The sequence below is a fragment of the Mus caroli genome, chromosome 16 (genome assembly GCF_900094665.2).
Source record: "Mus caroli chromosome 16, CAROLI_EIJ_v1.1, whole genome shotgun sequence".
In the NCBI taxonomy this organism is placed as follows: domain Eukaryota; kingdom Metazoa; phylum Chordata; class Mammalia; order Rodentia; family Muridae; genus Mus; species Mus caroli.
In genome coordinates, this window is record NC_034585.1 from 20,133,349 (window position 1) to 20,160,238 (window position 26,890).

The following is a 26,890-nucleotide window of genomic DNA, read 5'->3' on the forward strand; positions in this document are numbered from 1 at the left end:
CAGAAGGGAGTCTGGGAAGGTGACCTGTCAATGACTGTAGATGTTCTCAGGTACCCAGATGGCACGATGGATATAGTCCCCAGAGTAGGCTGGGTCCTAGCAGTGCCAGCTGTGTTTGCATTACGCCATTCTGATACCTCGCTCCTGGTCTTTTCCAGGAAGGGTATTGATATGTAAGACCAATCACAAATCCAGCAGCTACACTGACCCTAAAAGAGCAAGCAAGTCAGGCATTGCCACTTAACTGCCTTGATGGTTTGTCAACATTACAGAAATAAAAGGTCCAGAAAAGAAAGAAAAGCACGGGGGTCACAGCATTCAGATATAAGAGGAGGCCGTGGGCAGCTGTGCTGGATGCTTGCTGTAAGGAGGGCAGACAGGATACGGACTGAGAAAAGCCACTGTTTAGCTGATGACTGGGAGGTTATGGTGGCTGTTGGCTGGTGTGTTTGCACTAGGAGGGATAACCTGAATGACAAAGGTCATGAGGAGGAAATAGAGGGCAGATAAGATCCTCTCTATCAAGCGGATTATGAAGGGAACAAGAGATCAAATATGGCCCAAAGAAGTAAACAACAGGAAGAATGGTTTCTCTTTTAAGAAAAATGATTCAGAGTATTGTTAGGGAAACAGGAAGGCGTGGGAGAGAGACATGATAGGCAGGTGTTAGCAGGGCTCTATCATGGGAATTCTAGTTTGCCCTTGAGGAAGCTCCCCAGAGGATTCCAAAGAGGCTCTTTTCTCTCAGGACTGCAAAAGATGTATCTGTTTTCTGCTCTTGCTGCACACAGGGGTGGCTGCAAGAAAGTAGCCTGGGTGTTGGAGGTCCCCAGGGTGGGTAGCAAGTGCACAACCCGAATTACAAGAATGACATTTATTGAGCTGTTCTTACCTAAGAAGCAGCTGGATCCAGGAGTTCAAAAGATATCTTCAAGCCTCGCCCTACCTGATAGCCACACTCCTCTCTCGCCTTGCTTTCACTCCCTCCAACATGGCCATCAACAGCTTTCCATCCTGATGGAAGACCAGCCGGCACAGCAGAGGAAGGAGCATTGTAGGTCAGAACAGCAGGCACTTGTGGTGTTGTGGCAAGGCATAGATTGATGTGGTTAAGAACAAGGGAGAGGCTGGAGATGAAAACAAGCCAGGCTACAAGTGGCCCTGATATCCCCAGGGGGTGTAAATGAGAGTCGTGAGGTGGACTGATTTGCATGGAAGAATTGAGGACCGGGGTATCTGGAGAGATGGCTTAGCAGCAAGGAACATTTGCTGTTCTTGCAAAGGCCCTGAGTTCAGTTCCTAGCACTGGTCTGTTTTTCCAGTTCCAAGAGATCCAACATTCTCTTCTGGCTTCTGTGGGTATGAGGCACACATGTGGTATTCATAAATATATGCAGGGAAACAAATACTCATACACATAAAATATAAATAAATTAAAAATAAAAAGTCACTTATAGGGCATGTCCCTCACCCTGAGGATGGGATGAGGTGCCGTGGAGCAGAACCACATCACACCCCTGAGAGTCACTTGGAAGTGATGACATTTCCTTGGGGATGCCATTGACATTGAGAGGTCAGATGCTGGAGCTGGCAAACATTCTGAAATGTTCAAAACAGCCCTGACAATGATTAATCAATGTCTCATCATTAAAGGAGCAGCTACACAGTTACTTGCTGCAAAGTAGGTTGAAGCCAAGGGTTAGGCTAGGATGACAGCCTTCTGAGGGAAAAATGAATGTGAGCGGCAGTCAGGTACAAATTTGGAGTTGCAGCCCCAGATCTTGCTGTTGGATTTGGCTTGGCCTTATGAAAAGTGGCAAGGCCTGGAGCTATGCCCTCACAAACTAGGGTAGACCAGGGGACCCAGGACCCAGGGAGGAAATGCTGCTCTGTTACCTTAGCCCTAGTTCAAAGTTTCTTTCCTCAATGTTTTCCTGTTTGGCTGACACGTATAGTTACTTCTTCACCGAGTTTCAGGCATATTTCTAAATATTTGTACTGCCACTGCCAATCACCTTACAGGGACGGATGTGTTAGAGGTTGCTTTCTTTTTCTGGGATAGACATTATGACCAAAAGCAACTTGGAAAGGAATGTTTTATCTGGCTTACAAGTCCTGATCACCACCATTGAGGGAAGCCAGGGCAAGAACTCAAGATAGGAACTAAAGCAGAGGTCATGGAGGGGTGCTGCTTACTGGCTCCATCCTTGAGGCTCGTCTGGTTTGTTTACTGTACAACTCAGGACCATCTTCCTGGAGGTGGCACCATCCACAGTGGGCTGGGCCCTGTCACATCAATCACCAATAGAGAAAATGACCCACTTAGTTCAAATTTTAGTAATCACGAGTAAAGTGTAAAAACTTTTAAAAATTCAAAACGAATGATCAACCTATGTCATACATCACTCAACGTCAGTTTTGGCTTTGTTGAGGCAAGGTCCTGTTACATAGAGCAGGCTCAGTTTCCAAGTGCTGGGATTACAAACATACAATCCACTATGCCTGACTCAAAACATCAGTTCTATAAAATGTTATTGGTGATGGAATATACTATTTTCTCTACCTGGATCTAAGAGCTACTAAGAATATGTGACATAGTGCACTGGGTTGTAAAGATTACTATAACTCTTAGTATATGTATGTGTGTGTGCAAGCATGTATATGCATGTGTATGTGCATGTGTGTAGAATATTCAGTCAGGAACTGATGACTCCAGACCTCCTTTTACATGGCCTGCTAAAACTAAGAGTGTCCACAATGTTCATCATAGTATTACTTCAAAGAATAAAAATTACAAATATAAATTGTTTATAACTTATTGTATATAAGCTATCTAGCAAGCTAATGTTGTATCACTTCCAAGGAATACTTCACAGAAGTGTAAAATCATGTTGTTAAAAATAACAAAAGAGCGCTGTTTGCTCTTCCTGATGCCCCTGGTTAAGTTCTCAGCATCTACAAGGCTCACACCTGTCTGAAATTCCAGTCTCAGGGTATCTGATGTCCTCTTCTGTCCTCTATAGATATGGACATACACGGCGGCAAAACACTCATACACATAAAATAAAAATAAACAAATCTTAAAATTTAAGAAGTAACAATTCACTCAGTTAAATATTTACAGTGCATTGCAATGAAAGGGAAGATTGTACAATAGCATGATCCTGATTTTCTAAAAATAACTTATACGAACATATGAAGACATTAAAAAATGACTAGGTAATAGAAAAGGAAATGCTAAACTCTTATGTCTGGATTACGGAATATGAGGGTTTTTGCTTTTGTTTGCTAAATTTTCTATAATCTCGCGCATTGCTGTTTTGATTGTTGTTTATTTGTGCAGAGCTGGCTGGTATTGAACTCTGGGCTTCACACATGCTAGGCAAGCACTGTCCCACTGAGCTGTTTCCAACCCTCCTGCACCACTTCTGAAGAAAAACTATTTTATTTTATTTTATATGTCAAAGGCAGGGATCATCTTTTTGTAAAGGGCTAGCCAATAATACTTCCAGGTCACAGGCCACTTGGTCTCTACCTCAGCCATTCAGCTGGGTCACGTTGAGAGAGAGACAGCCAGGGCAGTGGGCTATTGATATCTGCTGGTTCCAGTTAGATTTGCATTAAAGATTAGCAGAGATGGAACTGGCCTGAGAGTTCTTTTTTTAAAGTGGCCCAAAATCACAGGCAAAGGGGGAAAATGGGTTTGGGAGGAAGACAACTGTTCAGAGACTATGGGCAATCTCATGTGGAGTTGATGGCTAGTTCCTGGAATCCAGACAGTCAAACAGTTAAAAACTAGGAGCTGCTATGTGTGCTGGTAAACTCTCACCCAATTACCTAAACAAAGTCAGTGTGAGAGTTGAGGGCAGGTATGCAGGCTAGGTGCTAACAGCAGAGAGGGAGAGACCAGAGGGTCTAGACAGTGGTGACAAGGATCAGGAAGCTAATTCAACAGAGACAAGATGTTGTCATCACAGATACCAATTTCCTCTAAATCACTGATTCTCAAACTCCCTCATGCTCTGACCCTTTCATACAGCTGTGGTGACCCCAACCACAAAATTATTTTTGTTGCTACTTCATAACTGTAATTTTGCTACTGTTATAAACTGTAATGTAAATGATGATGTTTTTCAGGTGACTCCTCTGAAAGGGTCATTCAACCCCCTTGAGGATTTGTGACCTGTTGAGAAGCAATGCTCTAAATAAATGCCATCTGGTGACCTGGCCTTTAGCACATGCCTTTGAAAGACATGTTATAGGTGCAACCTATAACAGCATATAAATTATTGATAAACAAGTATATAATAAACTGTCGTGCATATGTTAGCAATGTGAAATAGAGTATCTTCAAGCTAGAGATGTAGCTCGGTGATAGAAGAGCTGCCAGCTTGAGCAAGGTCAAGTGCTATCCTCAGTGCTGAAAAGAAGCGAAACCAACTTTGATTGATGACTACATAATTGACAACGTTTAATGTATGAATAAAGTCTATGCTCCTCTTCCTGCTCTTCCAGTTGCTACAGAATCTGATCTGTTCCCCTTTTTATTCTATTTCCAGCACATACTGAGCTTTAACAAATTTAGCCAAGAGAGTCCTCTAAACACATTGCAAGGCATGGTCTCCATGCAGCTTCCTGTGCCCTGCTCACCCCGCCCTCCAGCAGCATCCATTTTATTGTTTGGGGGTCACACAACATGAGGAACTGTATTAAAGGATCACAGCATTAGAAAGGCTGAGAATCATTAACATAGACCATCTTACGTACTCCCTGGTCAGAAAGCCTCCCCTACATCCAACTGGAAAAGCTTTCTTCCTTTGGAGCTGTTTGATGGCACAAACTCCTTAGTTTTGTTTCTCTGTGTGCTCATGAAGTAGCTGGTCTGGTCCCTTTTAATTCATCTTCCTACTGTTTTCTCCTTGTTCTTCTAGAAAGGCTTTGTGTTTTTAGTTGTTGGAATGCACTACAGTAAAACAAGACTCCTTCCACCTCCACCTGCTGAAGGAAGGAAGCAGGTCTGTGCATGCTCCCTGGGGGCTAGAGAGGCATTCTGGGAAATGGTCTTATGTCACTGACCTTAGGCTGCCATTCTTATCCTCACTTCAGTTACCCTGATCCTCAGGGACTCTTCTGAGCTCGCCAGCAGCCTTGACCACTCTCCTTCCACACCCAGCTCCCTGCCCTGCCATGCCCTGCCCACAGCCGTCCTCTGAACCTCACCACCTTCTCTTTACCTCTGCTTTATTTCTAATTGTTATTATTAGAAATAATTATCCACTCCCTTGTTATTTGCCCTCTGTCCCACCCTCATGTGGAGATGTCTTTATCCTGGTACAAAGGTTACCTCACCTCGCACTGCCTTCATTTCTTTCTTTCTTCCCCACCCATCTCTTGTCCATCTCTCATTAATGTTTATCAACTTGGCTTGTTTTTCAGCCTCCCTGTGAGGACCAGTCCCTCTCTGTCCACACTATCCAGTCTATTAGACACCTCCTGTTTCCCTTCCTTGTCTGTGAGCTCCTGTCCCATCACTTACTTCAGAGATACTCACGTATCTCTGCAAGCATCCTCTGCAACTCTTGACCTTTCCTCCACTTTCTCTTCTCCCTGCTTCCAGCCTGAGGAGCTCACTGAAATATTTTTCTACCCCCCTTCCTAATGAACTGATGATGCTCTGTGTACTTAGATGGGGTCATAGGAAGGCTCGAGCAGCACTCTCTTCATCTCCCTGTCCTTCTAAAGGCTAATCTATGTTTGCCCCTCTCAGGTCCCTGATCACAGGCCTGTCTTGACTCTCAAAAGATGATTATCTCAGTTCCAAATAAAATGCTATCAGCTAAGAACTCCCTCCAGTAGATTTGCAAATCGCCCCTTCTCACCTTCTTCGAAGTTCTGAGTAAGTCTTACCTGCCTCGGGTTACACCCTCCACCTGCACCTTCCCTAATTATAGTTGTGTATCAAGTAGCAGCAGTAATAGTTCCGAGCAGCAAGCACATTATCAGACTTCCTTCATTTCTTCCTTCTTTGCAGTTTTGTAACTTTATCTGGCACTCGGGAGTTCTCATCCACATTGGTGTGTGTGTGTGTGTGTGTGAGAGAGAGAGAGAGAGAGAGAGAGAGAGAGAGAGAGAGAGAGAGAGAGAGAGAGAATATGGTGATGGGGCTGTAGCTTACAAAGTGTCTTAGTTAGGGTTTCTATTGCTGAGATAAAACACCATGACCAAAAGCAACATAAAGAGAAATTGAATTTATTTTGCTTAAAACTTCTACATCCCAGTCCATCCTTGTGGAAAGTCAGGGCAGTGACTCAGGTAGGGCAGGAAGCTGGAGATGGGAGCTGATACAAAGGCCATGGAAGAGTGCTGCCACATACCTGCCTGCTCCCCAGAGCTTACTCAGCCTACTTTATTATGGCTTCAAGGACCACCAGCCCAAGGCTGGCTCTGCCCAAAGTGAGCCTGACCCTTCCACCCCAATCTGGCTGGGGCATTTTCTCAACTGAGGTTTCCTCCTCCAGAATGACTCTAGCTCATGCTGAGTTGACATAAAAACTAGTCAGCACGAAAAGAATAGTGAATGCTCATTGAATCGTTATTGTCATGTTTTCTGGACAAACATACATGGGTAAAACCTGAAACAAACTCGGAGATACTTGACTGAAGTTGGCACCAATGCACCTAATTTCTTACTGGCAAATGTCTAGAGGGTCTCTCTAGGTAGCCGTGGCTAACCTGGACTCACTAGGTAGACCATCTGGCCTTTAACTCACAGAGGTACGCCTGCCTCCTGAGTGTTGGTACTAAAAGATCAGCATACCTGGCCTGGGAAATACTTCTCGACACTCATTACATGGAACCTTTGTGAATGCTGGGAGTGTTTCTTAGCTTACCACATCACTGATTGCAGAAGGACCCTTCTTTATATCACCACCCTCCTTTGTCAGGGCCATTCTACCAAGTCCAAATTGGAAATAAAAAAAGCTGGGAGTGGGGGGGGGGATTCATAGAGTAAACATCCCAGCAGTTCCCAGACGGGCCTCTTGATATGGTCTAGAGACATAATAAACTTAAGATGTATGTGGCTGCAACTGGGGCACCATGCATACTGTTTTGATAGTAAATTTCTCTAAGAATCAGAAGGACTAGACTCTAGAATGAAGACAAAAGCCAAGTGTACGTAGTAAACTCACAAACTCACTCTTGTTTGCTATCATTATCAAGGGCAAAGTATGGAATCGTTGCTGGGGCAATCACTGAGATTGGCAGTTCTGACACTCTGCTCAGCAGCATCAGCAAAACATGGGAGATGGAATGTTATGCTGCTCCAGCCTTTGTTGTGGCTCTGAGTGATGAGAAATGCTCTGTTCTACTCCATCTTAAGGGACCACTGTCATATATGGCTCATAACTGACCACAGCATCTTACCACAGTGCTTGTTCTCTCTCTCTCTCTCTCTCTCTCTCTCTCTCTCTCTCTCTCTCTCTCTCTCTCTCCTCTTAGTCTTACTCTTTGCACCAGTAGTGTAAATACTTTCAGACAATCCCCAAAAGTTACACTTTCCTCGACCCTGAATTCCCTTCAGGCCACCACCCCTATTCCTCCCCAGCCTTTTAAAGAACAAAATCTATTTTCATGTGTTTTAAAAACAATTTTCTAAATGCTAGTTTTATTTCAATTTAGCATTAGAGAAGGGAGAGGGAGCCCCAATTGAGAAATTGCCTTCAAAAGATTGGGCTATAGGCAATCTGTAGAATATTTTCTTTCTTTTTTTTTAATTAGGTATTTTCTTAATTAGTGATTGTTAAGGGAAAGCCCAGACCACTGTGGGAGGTACCATCCCTGGTGTGGTGGTCCTGGGTTCTGTAAGAAAGCAGACTGAGCCAGCCATGGGGAGTAGTAAGCCAAGAAGCAGCACTCCTCCATAGCATCTGCATCAGCTCCTGCCTCCAGGTTCCTGCCCAGTTAGAGTTCCTGCCCTGACTTCCTTCTATGATGACCGATAATATGGAAGTGTAAGCCAAATAAATCCTTTCCTCCCCAGGTTGCTTTTAGTCATGGTGTTTCATCACAGCAATAGTAACCCTAATTAGGACATCTACATCCTTGTTTTCAAAAAATATATGACAAATATGGGCTGGAGAGATGGCTCAGCAGTGATGAGTGCTTACTGCTCTAACCAGAAGGCTAGAGTTCAAATTCTAGCACTCACATCAGGTGTCAAAACTGCCTGTAATTCTAGTTCCAAAGAACCCTCTGTCCTCCATGTAGATACACACACACACACACACACACACACACACATAATTTTAAAAACTAAAGATTATAATTTAATTATAATATTACACCCTTCAAAGTCTCCCACATACCTCTCCCACTCTCCTTCAAATTCAAGGCTTCTTTTTTTCACTAATTGTTATTGCATATATATTATCATCTAGATATATAAATTATATAATATATAGATTTGGCAACAGATCAGATTACATGCTTCCTCGTATATGCAGTCTACAAGACACTGCTCCCAGGAAATAAAAACTTAGTAACAAAATTCATTTGATTAAAACAACCTTTAATAATATATATAGATGATATAAAATTAATATAAAAATGAGAATTTGCCAATTATAAGGAGACTGGCTCACAGAAAGTTACAGTGAGGTCTTTGAACTAGAAAACAGATGAACAGAGAGGGCCAGCCTGCAGCCTGGGAGAGCTTCCAAGCTTTTAAGCCAGGCTAATTCAACAGCTTTAACCACTGTGCATTGTTCTGGGCTTGGGGACTTGCCTAGACTGGCTCAGATATTTTTCTATCTGTTTAATGTCTCACTGAAGAATAGCATGTCATATGTCATAAATGTTCACACAGACGAGAATGATTTGAGATTGATAATACCTATTTTCTCTGTACTTGTAACTGTTGCCCAGGGACAAAATGACATGATGCCTATTTCTTCTGAAATCTTAAGTTTGCCTCTTTTGTGGAATCGATATCAATAAAGAAACATCCTGGTTGCTAGTCAGTTAGAGATGCAGGAATCTCCCAGCCACGGTCTCTGACGAGTCCATCCATTACTCCTCTCTGCATGATCCTTATCTCCTGTGTTGGAACCTGTCTGACTGCTGGGGCTGGCTGACAAGTAAAGTCAGTAATGCTTGTTTTGGGTATGTTTGCAATATGGCAGACTGTGCCCTCTGAATGAACTTTTAGAGGAATCTATACCTATGATTATACATCAGCACACACGTGATTAATACCACATGCATCATAGGAAAGGAACATGTTCAGTAGAGCTGCTTACATAACCCAAGTCTTCAGCTGGAACAGAGAACCATCCTGGCTACACCCTCAGCCAGCAGCTTCTCCTAGACATCTGAGTACCCAAACAGTAACCTGGCGCCCTTGGGGAGCCCCTTGCTCACGTGCACCAAATCTAATCCACAGCATCTCTTTCCTTAATCTAAATAAATGTCCCTTGACACTATACAATCTGTATGTGCTTCTTCAGTCCATTGGCTAAGACATCAAAAACTGGACACAGCTGGTCCAGACAGCAATCTTTCATATCATTCTGGCATTGATAACGAAAGGCCTTGACACAGTCACAGACCCTAGGACATTCCAGGTCATTCTCAGCCCCTCCCTCCTTTCACAACCATGTTTGTTTGCTCATCAAGACTTGATTTCTTTTTTTTTTTTTTTTTTTTTTTTTTTTTTTTTTTTTTTTTTTTTTTGGTTTTTCGAGACAGGGTTTCTCTGTGTAGCCCTGGCTGTCCTGGAACTCACTTTGTAGACCAGGCTGGCCTCGAACTCAGAAATCCGCCTGCCTCTGCCTCCCGAGTGCTGGGATTAAAGGCGTGCGCCACCACGCCTGGCTAAGACTTGATTTCTTAAATCGTCAAAATGGCTCAGATTCATCCTTTCTGTCCCGTGGTTCTTTCCATCTCTGCTACAGGTTTCCCTCACTCATGACTGTTCGTCAGGGTCCAATCCGATTTAACAGACCCGGCATTAACCAATTATCCAGCTGAGGATTTGAACTCAAGTCCTGATGGTTACAAAATAGGATAATGCAAATTGTGCATTATCCAACACATGGTCCCTCTAAAGCTGTCTCTGCTGTATGGTGGGGTCTGAAGTCCAGTATGGCCCTTCAGGAAAAGAACTGCAGATGTAACAGGAATTGAGAGCAGACCAGAAGCCGTGAATGTGAGCCTAAGTTCACGGGCTAGACAGCTGCCTAGGCCTGCTTCACTGGCCACAGCCTTGATGAGAAGGGCGTCCTACAGATCCTGGGCACTTTCAATTTAGAGGCCTATGCTAATCTCAGAGTCCAGAAGGCCCTCGGGTTCCCATTTGCCGATCAGTTTTGCTGGAGATGTAGTTCAGTGAGAGAGCACTGACTAAGCATGTACAAGATCCTGGGTTGAGTTGCCAATACTACAAAAATAAAATACAAGTATATACTGATATAAACAATAAAAAAGTGGAGAATTATAATAGCTTAGGGGGTAGAGTGATTGCCCAGTATGTCCCAGGCCCTGAGTTCTATCCCCAGTAACAAAACAAAAAGCTACTTATACTATTTGGGGCCTGACTAGTCAAAATTATTTTTCCAAATTTAGGTATTGTAACTCCAAAAAGAACACTTCAAAAGTTATGTTGCTTCTTGCTGAATCTCAGATCCCCTGGTACAAGGGTGTCATTACGAAGCATGTCAAGCCTGTTTTCATAAGATGTAGCTATCTTCTCTTTCATCTCTGACTGCTCATTTGTAGTTCTGTGGTATCTGGGATCTTCCCCAAGCCTCAGGAACAAGTGGTTCTTCAGTTCTTACCAGGAAATGGGTTGAAATTCAAGCATTCATTTAAAAGGATGTGTGTGTATGAATATGTGTGTACACGTGTGCATATGTATACACGTGTGTGAGTGTGTGCATATGTGTGTGCATGTATGTTGTATGTATTTGTGTGCATGTGCTTGTGTGTGTTGTATGGGCATAAATGCTCAGGTGGCCATGCATGCAGAGGGAACCAGGAGGAAGTGGGAAGCTGCTTTGCTCCTCTCCACCTTACTCACTAGAGACAGAGTCTCCCACAGAACCAGACATTTTCCTTTTTTTTTTTTTTTTTTTTTTTATAAAGTACACATTTAATTAGGGCTGACTTACAGGTTCAGTGGTTCAGTTCATTATCATCAAAGCAGAACATGGCAGCATCCAGGCAGGCATGGTTCAAGAGGAGCTGAGAGTTCTACATATTCATCTGAAGGCTGCTAGCAGAATACTGACTTCTAGGCAGCTAGGAGTAGGGTCTTAGAGCCCATGTCCAAAATGATATGCCTATTAAAACAAGGCCATACCTCCTCCAACAAGACCATACCTCCAAATAGTGCCACTCCCTGGGCCAAGCATATATAAACCATCGAATTCCACTTCCTGGTCCCCATAGGCTTGTTCAAACCCGTGAGTCTATGAGAGCCATATCTAGCCATAGCATAATTTAAAAAGTACATTTAATCCAACTTCTAAAATCTCCAGAATCTATAGCAGTACCAACAATGTCAAAAGTCTAAAGTAAAAGTCTCTTCTGAAATCCATCCAATCACTTAACTGTAATCCCCCAATCAAGATAGGAAACCAACTGGGCAAACTCCAAAGTCTGCATCACCATGTCTGATGTCAAAGCAGTCTTCAGATCTCCAACTCCTTTTTCATCTTTGTTGACTGCAACAAACTTCTTTTCCACTCCCTGCTAGCAGCATTCCTCGGGAGATATCCTATGGTCTGAAGGTCTTGGAGTCTCCAAGGCAGCTTCAATGTTACAGCTTCTTGTTTTATTGTCTGGGATCCACAGGTGATCTTCTGGACTCTTCCAAAGGGCTGGAGTCACTTCAGCTCTGCCCTCTGTAGCACTCTAAGCTCAGGTTGATCCACTCCACTGCTGCTGCTGCTCTTGGTGATCATTCCATGGTACTGTCGTCTCCAATACATGGTGTCTTCCACTGTAACTAGGCTTCACCAATAGCCCCTCATAGGCTATCTTTATGGTACCAAGCCTCAAATCCTTTGCATAACCCCTTCAGTTCTGGGCTGCACCTTCACCAATAGCCTTCCATAGTCTCTGACAGTGCTGAGCCTCAGCTGCTCTTCATGACTCCTTCATGCCTTCAAAACCAGTATCACTTGGGTGACTCTTATACATTACAAAGTACAGCTGCAACAGAAGTTACAACCTTGGCTATCTCTGGAACACAGCTGCTTTGTGCTCTCAGAAAACACTTCCCAGAAGAATCAACTCAGTGATGTTGGTCTCTTCTTAATCACCACTAATTTCGTAACTCCAGCTAATCAGCATCATTGTCCCAGTAGTCCCTTCTATTTTTCACTCTACAGCCAGAGCCACATGGCCGAAGCTGCCAAGTTCTGTTGCTTGCAGGAGCTGTAACATGGCCACCCACCAATTCCCTCTCTGCCTAAGCTTGGCTTTCCTGGAACTTGCCCGACATTTTCCTTTTTGTCTGGCTAGACAGTGAGCTTCCAGGATCCTCCTGTCTCTCCCTGCTACATGCATCTGTGGCCTCGTTCAGTTCCTCACAGGAGGGCTGAGGATTTGAGTCCCCATGGTTACAAAACAAACTATCTGAGCCATCTCCCTGGACCCTAAAACCCTTCTGAGTGAAGTTTGGGTTTGGTCCTAGCATCCTGGCTCAAGTTCTCCTGAATCTACAATACTTGTTCTTGCTTTCAGGCCTGGAACATGTGATCCATTTGAACTCCCTAGTTCTCCATGGAACTGACTCCTATACATTCTTCAAAGTTTGTCTCAGACTCCAAGTCCTCCAGGAATCCTTGCTAATCCCCACCCTCTACCCAGCCTCCTCCACCCATGTCTAAGCCAGAGCCTAACCTTTAGACTTTCTTTTGTGGTTAGGCTTAAAAAATTATAGTTTCTGCTTCCTAGGGCATGGGTATGCTTTTTAAAGCTCTTTTTAAAAAACACTTATTATTATTTTGTGTGTTGGATCTGTGAGCGCAGACCTGCAGGCCAGGGCACATACACGAAGGCCAGAGGTTAACTCTCAGAATCAGCTCTCTCTCTCACCACCTTTCTGGGGGCTCACCAGGTTCATGAAGCAAAGTGTTTTGCTCACTGAGACAGACATCTTGCCGGTAGGATAAGCTCTTTGGTTCTTCATCCTTAGCACACAGCACAGGGCCTGTCACAAGCTGATGCTTCCTGCACTGAGAACTTTGGATCTTACTCACTTGGAGGAATGCCCTTCTTTATCCGTCAGAATCCAGATCCATCACCCAAGGAAGAGCCCCGCATGTGAAGCTCAACAGCCCCTCCTGGTCATTGCACATGAGAAAGGCTTCTGTTTGCTGTGCTGCTAGCATTCCAGTGATGCTTGCTGCTGGTGACTCACTCACTGCTGTTGTGGGCTTTTATGTCCTTACAATCTTGCTGGAGAGACATTGTCCTCCAAGTAACACATCCAGCCTTGTACGCAGCTCCTACATGCCCCCCATACATATGAAACAAATAAGTAAGGGCCAACATTTGGGATCTAAATAAATAATTAATTTAAAAATAAAAATAAAATGGAATATTTTAAAATTAAAAAAGAACAAAATGAAGATAAAAAAATTATATACACCATTCATATTTACACAATACCTAGTGAGTAGAAACAGAGAAAAGTTGTTCACATTGGATTGCCTTTGACCCAGTTCACTCCCCATTGAGTCATATGTACTAAGACAATAATGAAGACAAAGCCACAACAATTAAACAGATGTATCCACAAGAATGTTAACTGAAGTGATGCTTACCAAGAGAAAAAAAAAATTAGAAACAATCTAAGTGTCTAACAAAGAGAGTTCTGGTTTGGATAATTGCATCAACTGTCCAAAAGCTTCCATGTAGGAATTAAAAATTAAACTATAGAAATGGGCTTATTTGTATGTTAGTTATTCATAATCTACTGTTGGTTTTATACTCAGGCTATAATACAAAGTTATAGTATTATGTTACTTTTGTATAAAATGGGCCTGGTATGTGTGTAGAAGATACTGAGTGATTGTTTACCAAGCAGTGCAGGGGCAGCGCTGTTTTCCACCTGCTTGCAGGTTTTCAGAGTTTCCAATAGCACACAAACCACACTGATGATGATCTTCTAATGAGAAGAAAAGTTTGGATAACGTGGAGTGAGTTTTTTCTGTGTCCTGTAGACCCAGGTCCATTATAGGCATAGATATTTTTGGACAAAGAGCAAGCAAGCAAGAAAAAAACTATTATGCGTTTCACTAGGCACACATTGTCTGCATGATCTGCTGTAAATTTGAATTGTTCATTTATTTTTAACTTAATTTTTTTCTTAAATTACATTTTTACTTATTTGTTCCATGTGCACAGGGGTAGGACGAGTTGTGCCCAAGGCAGGGTGTAATGGTCGTAGGACAATATGCGGCATAATTCTCTTCTTCTGTGGTAGATTCTGGACATTAAACCCGATCTGACTCAGCAGCAAGCTCCTTTATCCACTGGGCCAGCTTCTACATTTTCACTGATGAGAAAACAGGTAAGAGAAAAAAAATACCTGTTCCTCAAATCAAAGAGAGAATAGCAAATTCCACGTAGCAGGTCAACCATTTGTAAGTCCTCTGGCTGGTCTTCCCAACAGAGCATCCCTCCAGGTACCCTCCTCCCACTAGGACCCTCTAATCCAGGCCAGCATGATAGGGATGAAAACAAGCCAGTTCCTGAGATCATTGTCCTCTGATGTACCCTGGAGGCCAATGATCCTTGCATCAAGGAAACCAGATCAAACCATGGGGAGTTTGCCCTTGTAGTTAAAGGGTGTTTGCCTGAGGATTGACCCAACAAGACCCGTGATGACCAAGAACAATAAACACCACGTGCAGGCTGTGAAACACACTGGGTCGGGGATTCTTGGCTGGATGTGTGGCTCTTAGATCAATGTTGGATTTCTCAAGGCTTTGGCTACATCATTTCAAGAAAGTAAGCTTTGGTCTATCAACTCTCTGAGGGTCTGTCAATCTATAACCTCATGATCCTGATCAAATGTGGATCTTATTATGGGTATGACATCAGAGGGATGGACGCATACATTTTTAATGTCCCAAAGGTCTCGTGTCACCAACCATCAGAGAGAGGGAGAGGTTCACATCCCCAAGAGGAGGAAACTGGTTCTCAGAAAGAAATAATTAGTTAGACTTTTGATTAGCTTCCTTCATGGACTCTCAATGGTTCTTCTCATTCTCACCTCCCTCCCTCCCTCCCTCCCTCCCTCCCATTCATGTCCTTAAATATCCATGTGAGTATATTGCTATGTTTCCCAGGAAATCTATTAGGGCAAGTGAGTATTTTCTCTGACAAAGAGGCTAAAGCTGACACACTGTCTTCCTATGACAGAGTCACATGGGTCTGCTCAGCTCAGTCACAAGGCCTTTAGCCTGGCTCAGGAGTTGGACAATCATTGCCTTCCCAAATGCTAATTCTTTTCTATTTTAAGATTATTTTTTTAGTATGTATTGATGTTTTGCTTGCCTATATGTCTGTACCATGCCTGCAGTACTCATGCGGGCCTGAAAGATGCCCCGGAACCGGGCACGGAGCTCACCCACTCTGTCAAGGTCCAGAATAGGACTCTCCTGTTTTGCCTCTTCTCTTCCAACCTCTCTTCTTCACCTCCCACCTTGTGTCTTCTCACCCACACTTACTCTTGTCTCTCCTGTATGCTCTCACAGCATAGCTCAAGCACACACACACACACACACACACACACACAGAGGCTTGGTATCTCAACACTTGGTCACCAGTTTGTGGCACTGTTTGGGGAGATTTAGGAGAGTGACCTTGCAGGAGGAAGTCAGTCACTGAGAATGGCCTCTGAGATTATACAGTCACTTCTGACTTCCAGTTCTCTCTCTCTCTCTCTTTCTCTCTCTCTCTCTCTCTCTCTCTCTGTTTGATGTTTGCAGCTATGAGCATACAGCTTCCTGACTCCCTGTCATGATGGACTCTTATTTCCCTGAAACAAAATAAGCTCTTTCTTAAGTCACTTTTGGTTATGGTCCTTCAAATCAATCGCCTCTCCCAGAGTTCCACAGAAAATGATGCCTTGGCCTTGTTGATATGCCATATCAGAAAACCTATGCAATCAGTTTCTCCCAATATCAATGCTTTAATATTGATCATTTGATTAATGTGGTATCCTACAGGTTTCACTGTTTCATAGTTACATTTTCCCCCATGAAAATTGAGAAATAATCTGTGTGGGTCAGCAGTTAAGAGCAAGTAACACAGAGAACCAGAGTTCCATTCCGAGCTCCTGCAGTGGACAGTTCACAGGCAAATGCTTGTAACTCCAGTTCTAGGGGATCTGATGCCCTCTTCTGACCTCCAGGAGCACTACACTCACAAGCGCGCGCGCGCGGCGCACACACACACACACACACACACACACACACACACACACACACATTCTTTAGAAAAACCAAAAGGTGTTATCTGTGAGGAGACAGTTAAGAGACTCTGCTTCCTATGTTTAGCAGATGTTGATGGTCCTTGCCTGGATTACTTACCACAATAGTAGCTACAGAATGGTGACTTTGAAATGCCACTGGCTATATACTAAAGGATTTATGAGTCACTATTTTTTTTTCAGTTTACTGTAGTATATTACTGTCATTGTTTATTTTTATGTTCAGGTTTCCCAAGGGTTGACAGTGACTTCCCTTCAAGTGAGTTCTTTTACAGAAACGTACTCTGTGTACCTCTTACTTTCTGCACAAGGCCAGCTTATACCCTCCGTTTCCTCAGAATCAACCATGACAAAGGGCCTGGGTTTCTAATAAAGACTGGCATTGAACTGGCTTTGGTGGCTCACACCTTTAATACCAGCACTCAGGAGACTGAGACAGGCAGATATCCGTGAATTCAAAGTCACCCTGGTCTACATAGTAAGTTTCAGGATAGCCAAGCCTATGTAGAAAGACCCGATCTCAAAAACAAAAATTAAAAAAAAAAAAAAAAAAAAGACTAAGATTGAAACGCCAGGTTCAGCTCTGGGTGGGCTTGTTGCACTGTAGTCTCCGTGCTTCTAGGCCTTCTCAGCCAGCACAGGAGGAAAGAATCATTATCTCCGACGGCCCGAGTCAGGTTCTGAATTCTCTTGCTGCCTCTAGAACCAACCCCAAAGCCTAGAGTCCCCTCATTCTCCCTCACACATTCTTCCTCAGTGAGAACCTTCCTTCCCAGCAGTTTCCTCAACATCACAATGCATGCAAACACCTTTTTAGAATTTGCCATACCTTTTCCACCCTGGAAAAGCAAAATATTCCATTCTTACCATTAGTCTTTTAGGCTGTTGTGTGGTCAAAGAACTGCATTCAAGAATAACTGTTCCGAAGGGTGAGTTGTGGGTTTATATCTTCTGCTGTATCCAGGTTTCATCTGAAACACAAGCATCTTCCTTTTTGTTCCCATCTAATTTTGTTATTCCGCCCCCCCACACACACACACACTCAACTTTAACTAATTTTACAGTTCTGAGCATGGCCAACAGTAGCAATGTTCTAAAATTCAAAACTATACAGAAAGGAATACTCAGAAAATACTGTGGATTTGGAGGAATTGACGTTTGTTTCTTAGTTGTGCTTTGAACATTCTCTGGGTCACTGCTAGGTGTACCTGCCCCCCAGTAGGATTCCCTGGGCCTTCCAGTCACACCTCCTCTAAGCACCACTTGACTGCAAACCTTACCGTGACCCTTCATTTCCGCCAGCAGGCAAGTGAGCTGAGCTTCTGCCTCAATATGCCTGAGCCGGGGCCCTTGCGTGAGAACCCGGGTGGTCAGATTGACTTCTGATGATTTCACAGCTATTCACACGGAATTAGAAAGGATACTTGCTTTGTGCTAACACGGCTATAAAACAGGATGACGGGACCTTTGATGCAGCCGCCCTCCTCTCCATTCCACGTGAGCGTCCTGGACTTACCCATGCCCAGCCTGCTGCGGGCAGCCAGAGCCTTTCTGGGTCACTGTGTGTACAGTACTGACTATGGTGAGATTCAGCAATAAAGCCACCTACTGAGTGACAGCCATGGGCATCAGCAGCTCTGGGTGGAGAAGGCCCTGTGCAGGGAAGCCACACCCTATGGGTGGGACCCAAAGTGCAGGCAAAGCATTGGGAAAAGCCCAGGCAGAAACAAAGTGCTGGGCGGCTCCTTGGGAAGACACGGAACCTAATTAGAGCTTATTCTCTCTAGGACCTTCCTCTAATTCATAGTTAGGGTGTATGCCAGCCCTGAAACTCAGCTAAGCAGGGTATTATTCCTGGAGTTCTGAATGATGGCGCACTCTGTGTTTGCAAGATATAAAAGGGCAGTCCGAGGGAGAAGCTGCCATCATCCTTTGCAGCTCCATCGGGAACACCTGGAGAGGATCCCTCCAGTTTGTTAATTAACAAACAAGCACCTTATTTATACACCAGTTGCTCCTGTGAGTTGGTCTCCTGGCCGAAGCGACTCTGGGTCCTCAGGAAAGCCTGGCTGTCAGAGCTGCAGGACTGGGCCCCACCTTCCGTGGTCCTTCCTGTCTTAGATCAACGGGACTGTGAGTATGTGACATGCGTGGCTATCTTCCCTGCCCACTCCTTACTTTTTAGACTCTTTTTTGGGGGGGGGAGGGGGAGTACAGAGGCCAAATCCATAGCCAAGCACAGTTCACTGGTCCTCACACCCAGCCCACGTGTGTGTGGAAAATGCTTCCTGCATTCCCATTGGTGAGTACTGAACTGGAATTAAGCCCCAGGCCTGCGTGAACCCAGCATCTGTATTACTGGCCTCTTCACAACAAGGATTTTTACGGGAAATCCCACTCATGATGCAATAGGATCACGTTCCCGCGGGAGCATGGTGGATAGATCTGTGTGCATTACACAGCCTAAACTTTTTCATACATTGCTGAAATGTGATTCAAGTTCCGTAGAGCCAGGTTCTAGGAGCAGCCCCTGCTAGAGATGGAATGGCACCCTGTGCATCGAGGGGGCAGAGTGCCCTCCCATCAGGGCTAAATGGGCCCTTAGTAATCGCATGGTTGAAAGCCCTACACAGTTGAGGAAACTGGGCTTAAGTGTTACATCACTAGCCTAGCTCACGCAGACCAGGGCTGAAGCAGGGTCCTGGTCAAAGTTCAGTTTACCATGTGGTTTAGCATCCTTTCAGCATCCTTTTACCCCGTTTGCATCTCTTTCATTAAAATTGCACCAATGGCTTCTACCTAAGTGTACTGGGTACATTTCCTCAGGCATTGGACACTCCAGCCCAGACCCGACTGAGGTGTGTTCACTGCTGGCTGAAACTAAATCTCTGCTGAACCTCAGAGTTTGGATATCTGATTTTTTTTTAATTAATAAAGGAAAACTTAAGCACATTTAAATTGAAAAAAATTAAAGCATTCATCAATTTATGAGTCCCAGTATTGTGGGAGGGTAAACTTGTACAATTTAGCTGTAGAAACAAGGGAAGATAAATGAATTTTATTGGTTAGAGTAGAAAGCTCCTGCCTAGAGGTTATTATTTGTTTGTTTGTTTGTTTATTTATTTGTTTATTTGGTAGAGATTTAAATTCCAGAGCCCCCACAATCTAATGGTCTCCCAATTTGTGTTGTTTTTCTTAAAGTAACCATTTCTGACTTCGATACCCATTTTTTCTCGAATTATTCCCATTTGAAAACACAACCGGGAGCGTGTTGGGAAAAAAAAAAAATTGGTAACTCAGGGTTGGAATCATTCTAAACAACACGTGGCATGAGCCAACCCAGGAAAAACAGGTCTTTAAAGATATTTCTAAATTGGAAAAAAAAAAAAAAAGAAAGAAAGAAAGAAAGAAAGAAAGAAAGAAAGAAAACACAACCAAGAGCTCACTTCTGTAGAACTGTAATCTTGAGATTTGGGTTTCATAATCAATCTTTACTAACCACTTGTTTACTTAAGACTAAAAAGTGGGTGTGGCTTCTTATTAATGTGGTCCATCCTGTGCTGTGCTGCTGTCACCGGATCCTTCTCACCCTTCTGGAGGCCTGGAGGGCTTCTGGGAACAGCTTTCTTGCTGCGTCACGCGTGAGCGGGAGGCAGGAGGCAGGAGGAAGAACTCTGCCTAACAAATGCACTCCCCTGACATGGGCATGCCCTACCCCTGAGAACAGAGCCCTTGGGACTTAATCTCCTCTGTAAAGGCACCACCTCTCCACCGGTTTTATAAGCGTTTGTTTTCTGAGCTTTGGGAACGTGTTCAAAGCACACCAGTCTTGCTAAGCTCTTGATTCCGGACAGCCTACCTTGATTCCTGGCATTGTGCTGTTGCTCAGCCAGAACCTGTGAATTACAGGTAGCTGTGTTACGCAACATCTAACAACGTCTAGCCTTCTGCGATTTCTGGTGCAGGGTCATGATTAGTGCATTTGGCAGATTTGGCAGTGTGGCTTACAGTGGGTAAGTGGCTTCTCCACGTCGGCTGGTTGGTAGCTGAAAGTGTAGCTCACACAGTGTTCTAAGCATCTGTGTGCTGACAAAAATATTTTTACATTTATGTGCTTATTTTTGTGCGGAGGTGAGGTGGGTGGGCCAGAGTGCAGATGTGGAGGTCAGGGGACAATGTTCAGGAGTCCGTTCTTCCCTTTCACTGTGAGGGTATCAGGAGTTACATTCAGGCCATCAGGCTTGGCAGCAAGCACCTTTAGGGGCTGAGCCATCTCATCCGCTTTGATGAAAATCTTCTAAAAGGGAAGGCTCCTGTGCTGTTTCTTGTATTGATTCATTCAGGATTTTTTCCCTTACTGAACCCTAGTATTCTCCCCTGGTTGGACTTGGCTAAGTTTTCTTTATAGTTTTCAGTGAGTGTCTATACTACCACTAAGTTAGTGAGTGGATGCTGTTATGAGTAGCTATCAAATAGGGTGGGGTTGGGGGTGGGAGTGGGGGGGAAGGAATCTGTGTTCTGCTCAAATATAATACAATTACATTTAGCATCATAAATTTACATTATTTAGTAAATTTATTATAAAATTAACTTTTTCTTAGTAACAGCAATGTTAGCTAAAAAACATAAGTCAGCATATTTAAGTTTAATATGTAATCAGTGTTTTAAGTAATTTTAAGAACTTTAGCAATGTTAATAGCCTTCTTTTGCTTGGTTCACTTGTGTCAGCCATAGCTTACTGCATGTTGGATTTTCATCTAGACCAGAGGAACATTTCTTTCCATCCAAAATATTTGGGCCCTCTCACCAGGTTACCATGAAAAGTCTCACAGACTGGTGTCCTTATTTATAAACACAGACATTTCCAAAATATATTTGTGGATTAAAAATAAGCTCTACTCAGAAAAACTCTTATATTCTCTAGTAGCTGTAGGGAACTGTGTTTGAAATAGTATTGACCCCAAAGTTTTGGAGTCTTCAAGATACTCTGTGTATTGAGGGCCTACCAGATAGGTACCTGTGGATACAGCAGAACCTCTGTCTATTGAACACAGAAATCCTGGGCAGGGGTGGAGATGGAGGTATGGAGTGAGGTATTGCTTACCTTAGGGAATGCTTTAAGGGACAGCCTGCTATGTAGGCTCCCTTCCTGACTTAGACCTTTGCTTTCATTGTTAATCAATATCTCTCTCTCTCTCTCTCTTCTCTCTCTCCCTCTCCCTTCTCTCTCTCCCTCTCCCTCTCCCTCTCCCTCTCCCTCTCCCTCTGTGTGTGTGTGTGTGTTTGTAGTAGAAACATTTTTTAAAAAAATAAATGGCCTGTGGCTGTAGCTCAGAAGTACAATGTTTGTCTGGGGTAAGTGAGGCCCTGGTTTGATGCTTGGCATCATGCACAATGTGTGTGTGCCATTTATGGTGGTAGATACCCGTAATCCCAGGAATTGAGCAGCTGAAGCAGGATTGCAAGTTCCAAGCCAGACTGGGAAACTTATTGAGGTCTTGTCTCAAAATAAAAGTTGCTGTGATGTAGCTCTATGAAAGCACGTCCCCAGCACATATGAGGCCCAGTCCTTGAGGAAAAGGAGCTTTGAAAGATACCTGATTTAGTAACCAGATATGGTGATATGGACCTGTAGTCCCAGTAGATGCAAGAGGATTGCAAGTTCAAGGCCACCTGCAGCTACCAAACACGTTTAAGGCCCCGTCAAAACAAAAAATAAATTGCTTTTCATATATATCCCCAATAAGCAGAACCTTCCTGGGATCTGAAATGAAGCTCAGAAAGAGAGGCAAGAACCATGATCCATCTTGATGGCCACCATTATCTTTCTCCTGACAGTGTCAGGTCTTGTCTCTTGATGAATTTACCTGTAGGTGCACAAAAGGAAGACTAGACCTAGAGTGTGTTGGGAGAACTTTTGGGGTCTCCTTAGCTTTCCCCACCTTAAATACAATTCTGAGATGCAGCATTTTCCTGTCCTATCCAGGAACTAGAAAGGGACACTTCTGAGTAGTGCTTGTATTCGGTTCCAGTTGGATTAGGACTCTCCATCTGGACAAGACAGAAGCCAGGTCTCCCATTGTCTTGATCAAACATTTTTTATAGTTCCTGGGAAAGGGTTAGGAAACTTGGATTTATTTACACGAACGGCATGCTCCGGATCCAAGGTTAGAACACTGACAAATCCAGCCCAAAATATTGACTCAAAAACTGCTGTGTTTGGATAGAGGTGGCCTCAGGGCATGGTGTTTCAAGTCCTAGTCGGCTATTCTGTTGCAGTTATAAAGCTGCTCAAGTGAACCTTGAGGCCCCATGGCAGGGCCTGTCCTGGCAACTCTATACCAACACATCCTGGATCTTGTTCCCCACAGAATGGGCCTGCTCCGACTTCTGGTGCTCTGCACCCTGGCTGCATGCTGCATGGCCCGCTCTCCCCCAGGCCCACCCCTGCCACAACGCCCCCTCTCACCTCTGCATCCTCTGGGCTGTAATGACTCTGAAGTGCTGGCAGTTGCAGGATTTGCCCTGCAGAACATCAACAGAAACCAAAAGGATGGCTATATATTGAGCCTCAACAGAGTGCATGATGTTCGGGAGCACTACCAGGCAAGTGACAGGCTGTGGGGCAGCATTTGGGCAGGCTGCAGCCACTAGCCAGGGGGTGGCAACTTGGGGCTACTTGTCAGCAGGTACTTTCTGGTCTAGAAACAGAATACTCTGCCGTCATCAGCAGGTGTGCTATGACACTCTTGCTGGCCATAGGAATGGTGACAAGAGTGTTTCTACTCTGTCCCAGGTCCAGGCTTCAGGAGTATAGCAGAGCATGTATCACACACATGAGCTTAGGTTCTCCCAGGAAGATGCTATTGGTCTAGTTGTCTTGGATCTGTTTCATGTGCAATGCCGTATTTCTCTAACCCTTATCATAGGAAGACATGGGATCTCTGTTCTACCTCACATTGGATGTCTTAGAGACTGACTGCCACGTGCTCAGCAGGAAGGCACAGAAGGACTGCAAACCGAGGATGTTCTATGAGTCGGTAAGTGCCTGTTCCCAGGGGCCTGCTCAGTGTCTACCGTCTGTTTCATCTTCATTATCTCCCAGGCAACAGGCCAGTATGCCAATTCTAATACTGGAGGAAGAGCCAAGTTTAGTCAGGGTAGGGAGGGGTCCTAGGACTGGGGCCTTGCTGACTAGACTTGAAAAGTTTCCCCCAAATTATTTTCTGCCCTAAGAATCTTTGGCAGCTGAGCCAATGTTTATAGTCTCAGAGAGGGGTGGGGTGGGGGAGACAGAGATTGATTGATTGATTGATTGATTTCTGGTGTTTGAGGAAGGTAGGTAGACAGCAGTAATAATGGAGTATAGCTTGTGTTCTTTTGTTTGGTTTTATTTGAATGAATATCAATATGAGGTTTTCAGATAGGAAAGAGGACAGATTTCAGTGTGGGTACTGTCAGGGGCTTCCTGGGCATAAAACTGAACGGCCTCAGAACTCATCCTTTCTCCTTTAAGAACAAATTATTTTATTTTTCTATACATATGGGTGCCTTGTGTGCATGTATGTGTATGCACCACGTTCATGTAGTGCCCACAGAGACCAGAGGGTGGCAAAAGACCCACCCCCCCCACCCCAGTCTCCAACCCTAGTACTGGAGTTTCAGATGGTTATATGCCACCTAATGGGGGCACTGAGAACCAAACTTGGGTTGTCTAGAAGAATAGTGAGGGTCACTAAGCCGTCTTTCCAGCCTTGAGCTTGGCCTTTCAAAATGGCCACTGGCAAGACTTGAAACCAGTGCAGTCAGCTTCCACCTGACTCGCAGTGATTCTGGGATCTCTTTTATTCACTGATGCATGGAAGGTGTATGACATGGAAGACAAGGTGAGATCTTCAGTGGTTTGAAGTAAACTTTTTGATCAAGATCACCTTTTGTAATTATTTGACAAAACATTCCGACCTGCACCTGTTTTTTTTTTTTAAACAAAAAACAAAAAAACAAAGAACAAAAAACAAAACAAAACAAATCCCCCAAACCAAAAACCAAATAACAGAAAAACCAGTCTGTGTGCCTTCTTGTTATAGTTGGTTTAGTGATACAGGCCACTCACAGAGATATGTATGCTCACTCAGGGACACACAGGTTAGGAGCTTAGTTCACGTGTAATTTCAAACTTGAAGTTCCTGACCAGGGGATTTTGCTCTGGGCATAATTTGGAGGCCCCACTTCTCACTGTGTGTTGGGCACCGGGCGTGGGGGAGAAAACCCCGCATCCCACCAGAGTTCCGGTTCTCTGGGTGGGCAGACATGGGAGGACTGCTGCACGCTTTCCACATGGCCCCGGGTGGGCTGTGGGAAGCTATGGACCCAGCCAGGAGGGTGGACAAGGGGCAGTCCGAGGTCTCTGGGCCTCATGGAGGCCAGAGATAACAGGTTCTCAGTCTCGGGCATCCCAGAAACCACTGGACACCTCAGAAGAGCTGAGAACAAAATGGGTGCCCCTGGGGCGGCTTGGTCAGCCCTGGCTGGAAGGGAGGAGAGGGCAGGAGGAGAGGGGGTGCTGGGTGGTTCCCATGCCGGTGAGAGTCTTTGGTCCAGTCCATGGCTGGAGCTCAGGAAAGCCTTCAGGCGGGAGGTTAGATGCAGCTCGTTAGGGGAAAGCGTATCCCATCGTTCAAGTACTGCAGGCCTGATGAACAAAGACTGTCTATGGTTTTAGAGCTTTATTATAGAAAGGCAGGGGGAAAGAGAGAAGGTAGAAAGAGAGAGAGAGAGAGGCTGGCCATGGCCACGTGGAGAGAGGGGCTTAGTGAGAGAGAGAAGGAGAGAAGGAGAGCTAGAGATGAGAGTAAGAAAAGCAAGAGCTTAAAGAGAGAGAGGAGGGGCCAAGCAGTTCCTTCTATAGTGGGCTGGGCTACCTTGCTGTTTCCAGGTAACTGTGGGGAGGCGCATACCTGGCTATAGTCAGGTAACTTTGGGGGTGGAGTCTAGCCAGAATGTCAGGAGCTTGGGGCTTTATCTATGTGACTGATAGTCACAGAATTATGGAGTTGGGGGCTCTGCGGTGTCAGGCACCTGTCTCTGGGAATGTGGCTCAGTGTTCTGTAGAGTTTTCTACTGGGTCGCAGGAGCAAGCCTTATTTAATCAAAACAGGCTGCCTTTGACGGCCCCACATCTGTGTTTGTCTCTGACCTTGCTACCTCCTACCTGTGAGTCCCTAGTGCCCATGTTCACTGGCATCAGGATGGAGCGAGGACATGCCATGCTGACATGGCCGGGGAGCAGGGCAAAGGGAAGCTGGTTCTGATCCATTTCTGCAGTTAGAACTCAAGTTGGCGATCCACGCCTGAGTGTGAGGAGCCTGGGAAGGTAGCTGTGTCCCAGGAAAACATGGAAGAGTCTGATGCTGAAGAGTTCTCCCCACCCCAAACACCAAACTGGATTTTAAGTTTCGCATTACATTAAAATACAATTCTACTTGGGGGAGGGGTGGCGTTTAACCTCGTGGTTCTCTGCAGCATGCCATCCCATCGAGTACATTCATTTTTTGTTTTTTTTCCTAGGTTTATGGCCAGTGCAAAGCAATGTTTCACATTAACAAGCCAAGAAGAGTTCTCTACTTACCTGCTTATAACTGTACACTTCGCCCAGGTAAACACCAAGAGGGTTTTGTACATCTTGTCATCAAAAAACAGAAAAGAGAATTTAACTAGGGCCTTTGACGAGTTGGCAAGCAATCTCTCCTCTCTTCCTCTGTATCCATCACAGCACTGCACAATACTCCATCACTGCCTCTCTACTGACATTCCCTTCATATCCCTCCTCCCAGGGGACAGCCTTCCTAAGTCACTGTCAAGAGCTCTGTCCTGCTCCAGATCCTAGATGCTCATTCTTCTGTGAGTGACACAATAGCAACAGCTGGTCCCAGGATCCCTTCTGTCTGTCCCACTGTCCTGACACCCTTCCAGCTGGCTGCTGTGTTGTCAGAATACGCACTGCACTTTCCTTGTGTCTGCACTTGTTTGAGCCTCTCCCTCTGCCGTATGCCCTTGATGGCCTTTGTCCCAGAACTCATACCCCCTTTTATTAAAAAAAAAAAACAAAAAAACCCAAAAAACAAAAACCACGATGTTTTTGAGATGCTCTTTAATCAAGAAAGGAATGATTCTTTCCTGGTGTAAATTTTTCTCACTTTGGCTAAAACACTCATACAATGCAGAACAGAACATGTACAACCTTGACTTATAGTCTTATATCTTCTATCATATGACATGCATGTCCCTCTGCCCCAGTTAAAGACTTCCTCATTTATAGAAAGTTTTGGAGGTCATTACCATTGCTGAATAACAGGGAAAAATAAGGCTGGAATGAATAGACCA

General features: G+C 44.4%; 1 protein-coding gene across 2 annotated transcripts in view; it reads left to right on the forward strand.

The window, feature by feature from the left end:
* Nucleotides 1-20,251: 20,251 nt before the first annotated feature.
* Fetub (fetuin B) overlaps nt 20,252-26,890 on the forward strand; it is a 13,123-nt gene continuing 6,484 nt past the window's right edge. The window contains exons 1-4 of one of the 2 annotated variants that reach the window (XM_021185439.1): nt 20,252-20,520; nt 22,879-23,113; nt 23,437-23,547; nt 26,075-26,162. In XM_021185439.1, coding sequence (XP_021041098.1) covers nt 20,477-20,520; nt 22,879-23,113; nt 23,437-23,547; nt 26,075-26,162 — 478 coding nt within the window. In that variant the 5' untranslated portion in view covers nt 20,252-20,476. Of the gene's footprint in view, nt 20,521-22,725; nt 23,114-23,436; nt 23,548-26,074; nt 26,163-26,890 lie in introns of those variants that run through there. The other variant, XM_021185438.2, reaches the window with a different exon arrangement.